At 36.8% G+C, this 14,763-nt stretch overlaps 1 protein-coding gene across 1 annotated transcript; it reads left to right on the plus strand.

The window, feature by feature from the left end:
• Positions 1 to 2,269: 2,269 nt before the first annotated feature.
• paqr9 (progestin and adipoQ receptor family member 9) lies at positions 2,270 to 4,482 on the plus strand. The gene has a single exon (XM_059355366.1). The coding sequence runs from the start codon at positions 3,150 to 3,152 to the stop codon at positions 4,308 to 4,310; it is 1,161 nt and encodes a 386-aa protein (XP_059211349.1). The 5' UTR covers positions 2,270 to 3,149; the 3' UTR covers positions 4,311 to 4,482.
• Positions 4,483 to 14,763: the final 10,281 nt, after the last annotated feature.

The raw sequence follows: 14,763 nt of genomic DNA on the forward strand, positions 1-14,763 counted from the left end.
AAGCAGATAACGGGACACTGTTGGCACGGCACGGCACGTTTCCACCCCTGTCCTTTATTAATCACCTTTGGCACATTAATGTGTATATCAAGGACGCAAATGTAAAAATGCAAGAGAGGAAAAACGCTGAAAAACCCGAGTTTAGAGATAGTTTCTCCGTTGAATAGCTTCAAGGCACGAGGTAAGGCAGAATCAGACCGGAAGCCAGTGGAATTTACCAACAAAATAAAAGGCTCAGTTACATTTTTTTTTTTTTTTTACCTTAATCTGCAAACAAAAAAGGTTCTTTACTTTCCTGACCAAAATTAAGCTCTTCTATTTCCAAAGCATGCTTATAACGTGTAATTAAAAAAAAAGTCAATAAGTGTGTGGGCATTCATTTAACTGCAACATATTGTACATTATATGGCATTATACATCTACAGCATACTTGTACACTATAATGACATAGGAAGCTATAATTACAATATATTAGTTATATATTATATTATATTATATTATATTATATATATATATATATATATATATTATAGTTGCAAATGAACAATTAAAAAGATAAAATAAATTAGATCTTATGGTCACGGTGAAAAGAAATCAAATCAAATTAATTAATTAATAAATGAATGAATATAAAATTACAAAAAAATGGGCTAACCTTTTCAAGTAACAAAATCAGGTCAAATGATTTACTATACATATCAAAAGTTGCAATAGTATTCTTTCTGAGGTGATCAATTTAGACTGACCAAATGTTAAGCTATTTTCATTCAAATGTCTGTCTAAGGGACCCCTGTGGAGTCCAACATGCAATGCTGAAAAACTATAATAAACCATCAGATATAAAATCGACTCCTTTCTAGGCCTATATTTGATCTTTTTCTTGTGGGGGAGGGGGGTGTTCTCACCATTATCAAAACATTCGGTTGTTAAATTAATTTCATAGTAATTATAGTGTGTTTTTGTTACATTTAAGATACCTCAAACATACGTTTTGCTTTGACATTACTGTAGAGAATGATGTTGTCATGCATCGTGCAAGGTCATTATAGTTAATGAAAACTAATGAAATAACGAAAAATTGAATAACAGAATTGAAAAAACATTTTCGTTAACTGAAATAAAAATAAAAATGAATGTTTTAAAAAAACCCAACAATAACTAACTGACATTGTGTGGTTACAAAACTAACTAAAACTAGCAAAAGTTATAGTGAAAATGTCCTTAGTTTTCGTCTTTGTCAACTTTTTTCACACATAAACCCTTTTGCTTGATATGAAATCTATTTAATCTATCTGGTTTTATGACTTAATAAACTTATTGGGGCTGAGATGGATAAGACAAAGGAAATAAAGGCAAAATTGATTGTGACTTTTTTTTAATCTTGCACCCAACAAATACCCCATTACAAAAAACTAAAACTAACACTAAAACTGATTTAAAAAAAATAAATAAAACTAAGCATTTTCCAAAAAAATAAAAAATAATTAAAACTAGCAAACACACTCTAAAACGAATTAAAACTAACAAACAAAAAATCACAACAAAATTAAACTATAACTAATAAAAAATCCCAAACTATTATAACCTTGGTACCAAGGTTATTATAGTCAACGAAAACTAACAAAATAACGAAAACTAAAATTGAAAAAACATTTTCGTTAACTGAAATAAAAATAAAAACAAGAGTTTTTAAAAAAACGATAACTAACTGAAACTGTATTGTGTGGTAACAAAACTAACTAAAACTAACTAAAAATATAGAGAAAATGTCCTTAGTTTTCGTCTTTGTCAACTTTTTTCATACATAATTCAGTGTTTCTATTTCAACATGCAGGAACACAGTAAATATGTTTACTGAGACTGGGATGTTTACACTTCAACCAAAATACAAAACACCCAGAACTGTAAGAGTTAATAACCTTATTGGGGCTGAGATGGATAAACCAAAGGAAATGAAGGCACATACCCATTACAAAAAACAAAAACTAACACTAAAACTAAGCTAAAACTAAGCATTTTCAAAAACTAAAAACTAAACTAAAACTAGCAAACTCACTCTAAAAACTAACTAAAACTAACTGAATTTGAAAACAAAAATTCACAATGAAATTAAAACTAAAACTAATGAAAAATCCAAAACTATTATAACCTTGGTACTGTGCCGAAAGAAATTTTCATGTGACCAGTGTTGCGTCACAACCTCTATATTTTATTCTGAAAATAACAACCGGAACCGCAGTATTATCTGCCGTGTAACTTGATGCGGGTACCTGTCAAACTGTCTCCCGTTCTGCTCGGTTTTCGCTGAAATGCCGGTCGGTTTGAGACTCCCGGCAGTCTCGTGGCGGTCAAGGAATATTTTAAACGCGACGTTGCGTTAAAGGAGAAACCATCGGCACGCGTAATGTGTTTTTTTTCTACCCCGGAGGGTTTATTGTGGTTGTGACGGAATGGGAGCTGAATGAATTGAGAGACGGACGTGGATAGAGGCTGATGGAGCAGCACCACCAGGAGAACAGGAGCCTGATATAGTGCTGAACGCCAGCATGACCTACATACCACAGAGCTTAACGGACGCGTCTTTAGGACATCACCGCTATACGGATACGCCAGACAGTAACTGACGTCCGGTTCAACCTTGTTACACAGTCATAAGTGACCTTCATTTTATTTGCTCCTGCAGAACTGTCCATAACAAGACTGAACAAACAGAATCATCTAAACACATCATGTCCTATGCAATTTAAGGAAATAAGCATGGAATGGATCATTGCATGATGGATTTTTTGCTGACCTTTTGTAACGCTCTGGGGTCAAGAGGAAACCAAAAGGGGGAATTAAGCAAGCAGCAGAGGACTGTGGATACTATACTGCCCCCTCCCATTTTCTTTTAGGACTATACAGCCGCTCCGCTCTTTGGATTGGCCTATAGACCACCAGGCCTACAGTAAAACCAGGATCAAAGGTCCACAGAAGAACCAGACAGGAAGCTCTTTCAAACAGGAGTCAAGAGATTATAAGTTGATCATTACTCACGCTGTGATCAGCAATACAGTCAACGGGCCAAGCAATAAAAACGTAAGTGCTGTGCGGAGAAGTGAGATTCAAATAGAGATTTTTGACGGTTGGCAACATCAATTGTTGCCATCATGCTTCTGAACTGTGGTCAGCCGTTACCTCTTCTGAGGCATACGGACGTTCCCCCCCGCGTCATAGAAAACTTCATCCTGACTGGCTACCGCTTCCCGAACTACAGTCTGAGGGAATGCTTACTGTCAGCGTTCAGGCCCACCAATGAAACAGGCAACTTCTGGACTCACTTCCTCCCTGTTTTCGTTTTTTCATATTATTTCGTGGAGGTGTTTGGTTGGGAAGGTGCGCCAACTGGCGACGCACCGTTCTTCTATCCATTGTGGAACTACTTTATTGGGGTCTTCTGTCTGTTAATGGCGAGCAGCATGGCGCATCTGCTCAACTCCATGTCTCTGGTGGTGAGAGAAGTCTGCTTCTTTGTGGATTACGGCACCATCAGTGCATACACGGTCGGCTCATCATTAGCCTACTACTATTACATCCACCCTCGGGCAGGGATAGTGGAGACGGAAGGCCACAATGGCTCTCATGTGGACTTAAAACACGAACCTGCAGGATCTCTTACGTCATCCTATGCAATGCCGGATTTCTGTGTTTTTTTCGAGACCCTCTACATCCCGTCTGCATGTCTTGTAGCAATCATTTGCGTCATGTCTTGCTGCAATACTCGCCAGAGGTGGAGGCGGCATCGATATCTCATCCGAACCTTCGTCTTCCTCCTCCCGTTCGTCGTCTCTTCCACGCCAGTCTTCTACCGCCTCCTCACCAGATCGCCTTACTCCACCACGTCCTCCTCCTTCCTGGCTTCCACCTCCATGGCGAGCTTCTTCTACCGCCACTGCCTCTGGCTCCTGGTGTCGGCCGTCTTCAACATCAGCAAGTTCCCAGAGCGCTTTGCCCCGGGGCGCTTTGACATCTGGGGTCACAGCCACCAGTGGTTCCATTGTTGCACCTTTTTGTCCATCCTCGATGAACTCCACATGATCAAGACCGAGGTGAGGGCGATCCTACTCAGCCCGACCCTGCTGCTGCCCCCCGTCACCCTCTCCCCTCTACCTGGACCTACCATTGCCTCCACCTACGGGGTGATGCTGCTCCTCCAGACCACCATTATCTCCATCATCGTGTGGTTCTCCTGGCATGCCAACTGCATCTACGGACCCCAGAGAGACCAGCTAGCAAAGGAGCACCCCAAGAAACCCCTGAAATGTCACTGATCACCAAACACACCCCATCTTCATCATCCCAACTGTGAAGAAGATTTGCACAAGCGTGCAAGTTCAAGAGAAGCGCACAAGTAATATTCCCCTTCTGATTTCAAGTCCCTTATATGTTCCAACCCTTCCAACGAACCTGGTCTCACAGAAATCCGTGAAATAGCCACGGATTTCGCTTAACTCAAAATCCGTGGAACAGCCACGGAATCGCTCAAATTTCCGTGAAACTGACACGGATTTCGCTACAATGCAAGTTAATGACAGTCATATCCCGTGGCTATTCCATGGATATTTTTTCCTATTGGTTTGTTCCAAGTCACGTGACTTTCAAGGTTCCCGGCGGTCAGAACAAAAAACATGGCGGACAGTTCTCTCATTTTTAGTGAAAAAAATTAATATTTTGACTTAGTTTCTGCATAAAAATGGATTTTGATCACATTTCTAGCGAGAAATATATGTTTTATTTTCTAAATCTTCACTCAGTGAATGTACATAATCACTTTGTATGTTGGAATAGCCACGGGATATGACTGTCATTAACTTGCATTGTAGCGAAATCCGTGTCAGTTTCACGGAAATTTGAGCGATTCCGTGGCTATTCCACGGATTTTGAGCTGAGCGAAATCCGTGGCTATTTCACGGATTTCTGTGAGACCAAGTTGCTTCCAACAGTGTTTTTCAAACTTCAATAAACCTAAATCGGGGACAACAGGAGATGAAAGGATTATATTCTGAGCGCACCGCAGGGAGGCTGTCTGGTTGAGTGAATATTGAAAGACCTTGCCAGTTCTTTCCCCTGAGCTGCTGCAGCATGTTCCAGCAGGACGTCTGAGCAGTGGCGGTAATAACTACCTCTCGGGACTGTTCACTTAAGGATACAGGCAAGGTGTTGGTACCCACGAGAACATGTTCCATATCACATTTGGTTAATGTGGCTGCTGTGAGAAGAAGTTGCTGATGTGTTGTCTGTTATCAAGTAGTTCCTTCTGTTGCACTTCCCCTTCCTCAGACCTTAACCCATTGAAGCCTGGAAACCGGATACCTAGTATTTGTATAAGCTCCCAAATACTTTTTGAGTTTCATTTCTATCTGCTACAGAGGCTGAACATCTATTATGTAGTAGAAGCTGTTGAATTTCCAGAAAAACTTCAGGTTTTAGGGGCTTATTTTTAAAAATCGCCCAGAGATTTTACAGGCAGTTTTTAGGCGTCAATGGGTTAAACGGCATCTTTTGAAAAGGCGCTACGGTTTCAGTCGAACCAATTGTTTCACATTGAATGAACCCCTTTCTGGTCTTTGTTAACCGCACCTTCTCTTCCCCTGACTATCTGAACGCTAACACAGTCTCATTTCCTCTCTTTCCAAGTGAACAGGAAGTGTGGTGGCCTTGACAACACAACAGAAATAGCTGAGAGCTGCTATCAGTTGTACAGTAAAGCACTTTCAGGGGGCTGGTTGGTTAAACTGGTCTCGTCATTAAGAAGCCATGCTTGCTTTTTCACTTTAATATTGTGCGTTACATTACTGAAGCATATAATGATGTCCTGTTGGACAACTTTGGGTATTTAAATGTGAAGTGTATACATAGCACAGTGAATACATCTGCTGTATGCATGGTTTTCATTACACTGATGACTAATAGATTATGTTCACTCTGCTTGAAGTGCTCCAGATCAGATTACACGTCATGTAAATCTGATCTTTTCTTATCAGAATGAAGAGCATGCTGGACCTGTAGGCGCCCTGACAGCTCATTTCATGCTCTGTAAACATGAAAATGAAATGAGGATGATGAAGCCAGAAGCTGCTTTTTATTTTATTTTATTTTTAATGTAATATACGGCAACCTATCTGAGCAAAAGCCATACTTTTGGAAAAAGTGAAAAAACGGCAATATTGTACTGTTGTACTCATCGTCAGGAACTTCCTGGATAGATTTGCACTTGACAGATCGCAGTTTGCACCTTTCATGTATTATTATTACATTCCTAGCACAGAGCGAAGCATCTGTTTAATGAAAAATATTCACCCAGAAACTACAGAGGGCCATTTAATAGAATTTACTGCTTTTGTGAAGTTACTTACATATTTCTCAGTGACTCCTGTACATAGGTCCTGAGCCTCCACAATAAGATTTTCTTTTAATCACGCACACATGATGAAGAATATGTAATCTATACATTCTTTCGACCACCTTTTTTTATGTCTGTCCAGAGTTTAGAGGGACTACTAACGCTCAGAAGAAGACGTTTTTGGCATTTTCATTTCGGCTGGGTCACATTAAGTGGCAGGTTCATTTCTATTCAGTAAACTGTGTTTTCTGTCCTCAAAAAAAAAATCAGTGTGTTGGGTGCATAGCCATACCCAGTGGCGGTTCTAGACCAATTTTTACTGTGGGGGCCAAGGAGGGGCCAGTGTTTAATCAGAGGGGCACATTAAAAATGGCAAAGATGATATTTAAGCATTCAAAAACTTTATTTAAGCTTATTTAAACATCTCATTTATTTATTATGATTTAAATAATGAGACTCACCAACAATAACATTTTTTTGTATGACAATGACGTTTCTCATTTTTGTGCGCAATCACTTTCTTTTATTTTGAAAGTGCAGTACAGTCAGAATGATCTATATATATATATATATATATATACACAATATTTCATTGCACAATTAAACTACTATACAATGTACACATTCTGGGTTCCTTTTGTGTACAATGAGATATTGTTTGAACAAAAAGTTAGAATTGTTCGTTATGCAGAATGGTTCAAATATTCTAAATATATTATAGGATTATTATTTTTGATGCATTTGTGTAAGCAGCGTTTTAATTGCTACTTAATATACTGTTATGAGGTTTAATTTTTTTTAAATGCATCACGTTTTTAATGTTAAATAATTTATGTAAGCAGCATTTTAATTTCTCCAGAGATCATTTAACTACTAAATATACTGTTATGACGTTTAAAATGTCTAATCACTTTAAATTAATCATGTCTTTTATGTTAAATCTCGACCTGAAAAGTAACTGAAGCTGTCAGTTAAATGTAGTAGAGTATATATATATTCTCTGTATTTATGTATAGAAAGATAGATTGATATAGATTATTCTCACTGTACTGCACTTTCAAAATAAAAGTAATTGTGCACAAAAAAAAAAAAAAAAAAGTTAGAATTGTTCATCGTAAATTGATCATTTTATTATTAATTTGACACAGGGGACACAGCAGGGGCCAAAGGCTTCTGGCCCCTGGAGGCCCCTGTGTAGAACCGCCACTGGCCATACCTGCTCAAGTGTGTATCTGAGAGAATTATAAAAAGTAATTTTTTTGTTTTGAGCTAATTTGCACACTGAACATAGACCAGACTATCGGTGCTGTGATGAAGATTGTGTGTTTTCTGTGTGTTTTCATGTTATTCCGTCATGTCCTCAGTGATTTTGTCCTCTCAAGCAAAGCACATAGTCAGGCGGCTTAGCTAAATAAAGGGGATACGCTGGACAAAAGAACCAAATTTTTTCCACGTGCTCTCTATCACCATAGGTTTAAATTTTTGGTAGGAGCCACTTCATCAAGATGGCCGATCCGAGATGGCACCCATATAAAGTCTATGAGAACCAATACATCTTCCGAGCCACTCAGAAGGTCAATCTTGGTGTCAAAATCTACATTTTCTGGGTCCAGGAATCATTTAAAGCTGTTGAGAATATCACTAGATGATTATTTGATCAAATAGATATGTTAATTTTCACCCAGACTGGTAGGCAACTCGCTTCAAGTGCTGCAGCAGAGAATCCTGAGCTGAAAATGTTTGGAATCTAATAATTATGTAAATACATGGCCAAAATGAACATATCTATTTGATCATCTAGTGATATTCTCAGTAGCTTTAAATTATTCTTTGACCCAGAAAATGTATATTTTGACACTAAGATTGACCTTCTAAGTGGCTTAGAAGATATACTGGTTCTCATAGATTTTATATGGCTGCCATCTCCGATCTGCAATCTTGATGAAGTGGCTCCTACCAAAAATTGAAACCTATAGTGATAGAGAGCATGTGGAAAAAATTTGGTGCTTTTGTCCGACGTGTCCCCTTTCTTCCCAAATCTGGTCCTAAGCCGCCAGACTAACAGTGTCAGCTATTACCTACAAGTCACATTTACATGTTGATAACTTGTGTTGGCCACTGTCTAATTTAACAAATGTTACAATTACCACTGTCTTGGTCCTGCTCATATCTGCACATTCACTTGTGTTTTGATGTTCACTTGCACATGATTAGAGATGCAAGCTGAGTTGTTAATTATGTACAACACTGGAATGAGTACATAAGGACCATATTGAGTGATTCTGATAATCATGCTGTTATGGTGCACTTTAAACGATTCGGTAACGCTTTATAATAAGGTCCTTAATAACCATTAATGAACAAGTAATAAGGCATTGTTCTCGCTTTAGATCCGGTAGTTGCGAAAAGCATAGTTAACTTATAGTTAACTTATAATAGATGAGCAATAAAGTATATTTTAATATCAATAAGCAAACGAAATAAGAGTAATAAAGGCATGGCAAAGACATAATGGGTGGGTCATGGGTGTTCGTAATGGCATTATTAACACTTATATAAGCTTATAAACACACAATAATGTTAATAAGCATCTTGTAAGCAGTGGTGGAAGAAGTATTAGGATCCCTTACTTAAGTAAAAGTACTAATAAAACACTGTGAAATTACTCCACTACAAGTAAAAGTCCTGCATTCAAAACTTACTGAAGTAAAAGTACAAAAGTATCAGCACCAAAATGTACTTAAAGTATCAAAAGTAAAAGTACTCGTTATGCAGAATGGACCCACTCAGATTGTTTTATATGTTCTAAATATATTATAAGATTATTTGTATTGATGCATTTATATAAGTAGCATTTTACTGTTGTCCAGATAGGACTAATGTTAACTACTTAATACACTGTTATGTTTTATAAATGTGTAATCATATTAAATATATGGTATTTTTTCATGTTGAATCTGAAAAGTAACTAAAGCTGTCAGCTAAATGTAGTGGAGTAAAAAGTACAATATTTGCCTCTAAATGTAGTGAAGTAGAAGTATAAAGTTGCATAAAATGGAAATACTCAAGTAAAGTACAAGTACCTCAAGATTGGACTTAAGTACAGTACTTGAGTAAATGTACTTAGTTACTTCCCACCACTGCTTGTAAGGACTTACAAGGGCCTTATTACTTGTTAATGAATGGTTATTACAAGGACCTTAATATAAAGCGTTACCGACGATTCTTCTTCAAAAGGTTCTTTTCAGGGTCAGCCCTGCAGTACTGTATTAGTTGAGAACATTTCAGGTTTAGGTTGTGCTTTCTAATGAACTTTCAGAGATTTATCAGGTAACGATGCGTCCGATGTTGAAGCGATGTTTCTACCTCAATAGAGCATGTGTGTCAGCGTGTCACTGGGAAGAACCATCGTTAAATCAGATATCTCGTCCCCTCAGACTTCTAAGCTACTAAAGTTCAGTATGTGAATGTTAGACTTACTGTATCTTACCCAGTCAAGTACTCAGGGGTGACTGAGGAACACTGACACATTATTTACATGCAACCTGGTCTCACAGGAATCCGTGAAATAGCCACGGATTTCGCTTAACTCAAAATCCGTGGAATAGCCACGGAATCGCTCAAATTTCCGTGAAACTGACACGGATTTCGCTACAATGCAAGTTAATGACAGTCATATCCCGTGGCTATTCCAACATACAAAGTGATTATGTACATTCACTGAGTGAATATTTAGAAAATAAAACATATATTTCTCGCTACAAATGTGATCAAAATCCATTTTTATGCAGAAACTAAGTCAAAATATTGATTTTTCACTAAAAATGAGAGAACTGTCCGCCATGTTTTTTGTTCTGACCGCCGGGACCTTGAAAGTCACGTGACTTGGAACAAACCAATAGGAAAAAATATCCATGGAATATTTTATATATTTTGCTACAATGCAAGTTAATGACAGTCATATCCCATTTCCTATTGGTTTGTTCCAAGTCACGTGACTTTCAAGGTCCCGGCGGTCAGAACAAAAAACATGGCGGACAGTTCTCTCATTTTTAGTGAAAAAAATCAATATTTTGACTTAGTTTCTGCATAAAAATGGATTTTGATCACATTTCTAGCGAGAAATATATGTTTTATTTTTTAAATATTCACTCAGTGAATGTACATAATCACTTTGTATGTTGGAATAGCCACGGGATATGACTGTCATTAACTTGCATTGTAGCGAAATCCGTGTCAGTTTCACGGAAATTTGAGGGATTCCGTGGCTATTCCACGGATTTTGAGTTAAGCGAAATCCGTGGCTATTTCACGGATTTCTGTGAGACCAGGTTGTTATTTACATGTGTAGTAGAGGAGGATGGTTCTTGAACTGTGTCTGTTAATGCGAAAAAAAGGGCAACTCTCCTCCATTGTGTTAATACATGTATCAAATAGCATTAATGTGGATGATTAGAGGTTTATTGAATAAATTATGCGGAGAATGTTTATCATCGTGGCTTATATTGTTTTTTTTTCTAGCAGCCTTTTTGTTCCACAATGAATATCTTGACTTATATTTGGGTTGCCATGGTGACATTCATGCACTGGAAAAAGAAAGTAGTTGAACCAACTTAATTGAATTGTTTCATTTGGTAACACCTTAATGAATGAAGTTCTTTCAAATTAATTTAATAAGAAAGAGTCAGATTTCTATGTGTTTATCAAAACATATTTGATGCATATTTAAACTGCTATATGTCAGATATTTTTATACATCTTCAAATTAATTCTACGACATTAGATTAACACAATTGATTTTAAATTCATTTGAAAGAACTTAATTCATTTAGGTGTTACCAAATGAAACAATTCAATTAAGTTGGTTCTTTTTTCAGTCTGATCACCAGAGGATGAATACTGAAACTTTAGTTATCTTATTTTAAATTTTCATCTAGCGCCACCAATAGTTCAAAAGTTTGATTTGTTCAATTAGATTCAACTTTATCTAATTGAACAAAAGTTGAATCTAATTGAACAAATCAAACATTTGAACTGTTGGTGGCGCTAGACGAAAACATTATCTGAAATTTTAGAATTCTTTTGTTTTTTTGGAAGTTTTTGGGGTTTGTTGCCCGTAGGCCAACATTGTATGAGTGAAAATGAAAAGTTTTTAAAATTAATTTTAACATCATTGTATTCATAAACATGTGTAAAAGAGTCAGTAGCTTCAACAGGGTACAATACATAACATTTTAAATTTAAAAACATTATAAAAGGACATTTTTTAACTGAATGTTGCCTGAACCAACGACCCATTGAAATGATTGTCTTGAACAGTCTAAGTTTATGAAACCATCTAAAATGAAGGTTTTCTCACCTATGAGCAGGAATATTTTTTTTCCAGATGGAAAAGGGCCAGGAAATATCGTTTTGAGTGATTTTTTTGTGGCACAAAATGGCAAAGCTGTTTCCTTTGGAAAAGTCTGCAAAATAGGGTTTCAATATGGCCTCCTGGAGGTCATGTGACAAATTAAAGCATTGTTATTGGTTCCCTATACTGCCCTACAAAGCCTAAGTGCAGTAACTACAATTTTGGTCGAAATTGAGTTCTAACTAAAAATGAACTCTTTGATGTCTGTTTTATCTTGTGACAAAGTTTTAGATTTCGATTTTGCTTTATTTCAGGGAAATTATGATATAAAAATTGCAGTAACCACAAATTCTAACTCAAAACCAAAGCAGACTGCAGTAACTTCACTTTGACTGTGATACAGTGCAGCCTTGAATTTTTTTCATTGTGTTGACTAGTGAAGACAACAATAATAGATACTATAAGTTTATTTGATAGGGAATTATTATCTAGATACTGATTAAGTAAAAAAAAAAGATATAGCATTACTTTATAATATTAAGTCTAAAATACACATATTTAAAAATACACATTTTTGGGGACAAAGGTCAAATAAATCGTCATGATTTTTTAGCATAAATATTACATCATCAATACATGTAGAAATAAGTGTCATATCACTTACCTACCTATAACCCATTTGGCTGGCCAGTTAAAAAACATTAATAAACTTTAAAGCAGTTTTTCTCAGTTTTACCCTTTGCGTAGTTACTGCAGTTAGACTTTGTAGGGCAGTATACTCTTCCCTCTTTTTAAAGTATTGCATCACTCAAAAACATGCATTGTATAAATTTGACAGGCCAAAAATGGGCATGTTGCCTGAGAGCAACACCGTACCATAGAGGGTTAAAGGCACTTCTGCTTTGGTTTTACTGCCCCGGGGGGTTGCTGCTTAGACTGATCACTGATTTGCAGCGAGCCTGAACCAATCACAGTGTCTCAATATAAGGTGGGCCTGATAAGATGACTGACGTCTAGTTCAAGACACTAAACTGTCAAACTAGGCAGCGCTTATCAAATATAAATCAAGATTCTGTAACTGTATCGGTAACACTTTACAATAAACATCATTTATAGATGGTAAATAGACAATTTATAAATGGTAAACAGATAGTTTATTAATGTTTAATCATCATTTATAAACCGTATATAGGCCATTTAGAATGGTAAATAGAAAATGTATTAATGTTAATTTATAAATGCCAAATAGATGGTATATTAATGTAAGTTGATAGTTACTTTGCCATTAACAAACAATTACATAATAATTTTTGTTTATTAATAGTTTTGCACTTATTCTAACATTTTTAACACCAATGTTAAGTATGTAAATTAGTTCAAAATGATTCATATACCTTTAAGAAATTGTTTGAAAACATTTAAAGATTGAATATGTATAGCAATTTGTAAATGGTTAATAATTGGTTTATAAACCATCTATAACATGGGTCTCAAACTCGCGGCCCGCGGGCCAATTGCGGCTCTCGTGACGATATTTTGTGGCCCCCACCTTGATATGAAAGTTGTGTGTGGAAGGTCCCTTTAATTACTGTTTTTGGTAGTTCTGTGTATTTTTTTTTTGTCATTTTGTGTCTTTATTTGGTCATTTTGTGTCTATTTAAAATAATTTAGTGTTTTTTCAGTCATTTTGTGTCTTATTTTGTAATTTTGTGTTTTTTTTGGTCATTTTGTGTCTTTTTTGGTCATTTTGTGTCTTTTTTTTGGTCATTTTGGCAAACTTTAAACTGCCTCCAGCGGCCCCCAGGTAATTTGAGTTTGAGACCCCTGATCTATAAACATCACTTAGATGGTTATTGTAAAGTGTTACCACTGCATCAAATGGTTTCAGAAACACAGTTTAGTGTGTGATTGAGTCACATGTTGGGTAGAGGACTGGGAGAGTTCCTGACTCCCTCAGGCTTCTACCCAACATGTGACTCAATCACACACTAAACTGTGTTTCTGAAACCGTTTGTTACATGTGTCACTCAGTGCTGGGTCAGATGCTGCGTGACTCTGATTGGTTATGGGTCTATTCACAGACCCGTTAATAATGCACCTTGGAGATCAATAATGAACTGAGTGATCAGACTAATACACAACCACCATTAACAATGAAACGTTATTCACGTTTATTGACTTTTTGTTATTTCACTCTAACATATATACATGTATCCTTAGCTCAGCTATTCTCAACCTTGGGGTCGGGACCCCAATTGGGGTCGCGAGATGGTTTCTAGGGGTCGCCAAATCATTTTGGAAGTCAGCTCTGTCTCCACTGTGTTAAAGTGTTCATGTGTTTTTTTGGTCATTTTGTGTCTTTTTTTTTTATCATTTTGTGCCTTTTTTGGTAATTTTGTGTCTTTTTTTGATCATTTAGTGTCTTTTTTGGTCATTTTGTGTCTTTTTTGATCATTTTGTGGTCAATTTGTGTCACAAGAAACAAGAGCATCTGAAGCCATGCATTAGTTCCTATGGAGCAGAGCTGGACAGTTGTTGGATGCTGGTCATTGATTGGCCAGTCTGTGTTTGAAGGGGCGGGACTCTCTTAATTATCATGTGGCCTTTCCTGCAATTCCCCAGATGTTAAAGCAACTAGAGGGACAGTGGTGGACTCAGACTGTTTGAAGGGCGAAAAAATAAAAAGGGCACATTCTGCACAACATGGAGCCCCACCAACGGCCAAAAAGATATGATGCATCATTTATGATGAAATAGTCCTCATCCTTGATTATGATTAGCATTAAGTTAAAGGAGGTCGAGATTAAAGCAATTAATGACATGGTACTGACAAATAAAACCATCAAACCAAACCATACACCACACCTCACACTCGTCATAACGACGCCAAAAGTAAAGCAACGCCTCTGTTTGCATTCCCCGTCCGTCGGCTACCAAAGAGAGGAACGTCTGCACCTCATTAGCTAACCACAACATGTTTGTTCAGTTTGCCATATTCTGGCTCTAGAGGGAACATCATCATAAGTTA

This window comes from Centropristis striata, chromosome 17 (assembly GCF_030273125.1).
Source record: "Centropristis striata isolate RG_2023a ecotype Rhode Island chromosome 17, C.striata_1.0, whole genome shotgun sequence".
NCBI lineage: Eukaryota > Metazoa > Chordata > Actinopteri > Perciformes > Serranidae > Centropristis > Centropristis striata.

Excerpts from the sequence above, each read along its gene's own strand:
- paqr9 (XM_059355366.1), top strand. The coding sequence starts at position 3,150 with ATGCTTCTGAACTGTGGTCAGCCGTTACCTCTTCTGAGGCATACGGAC.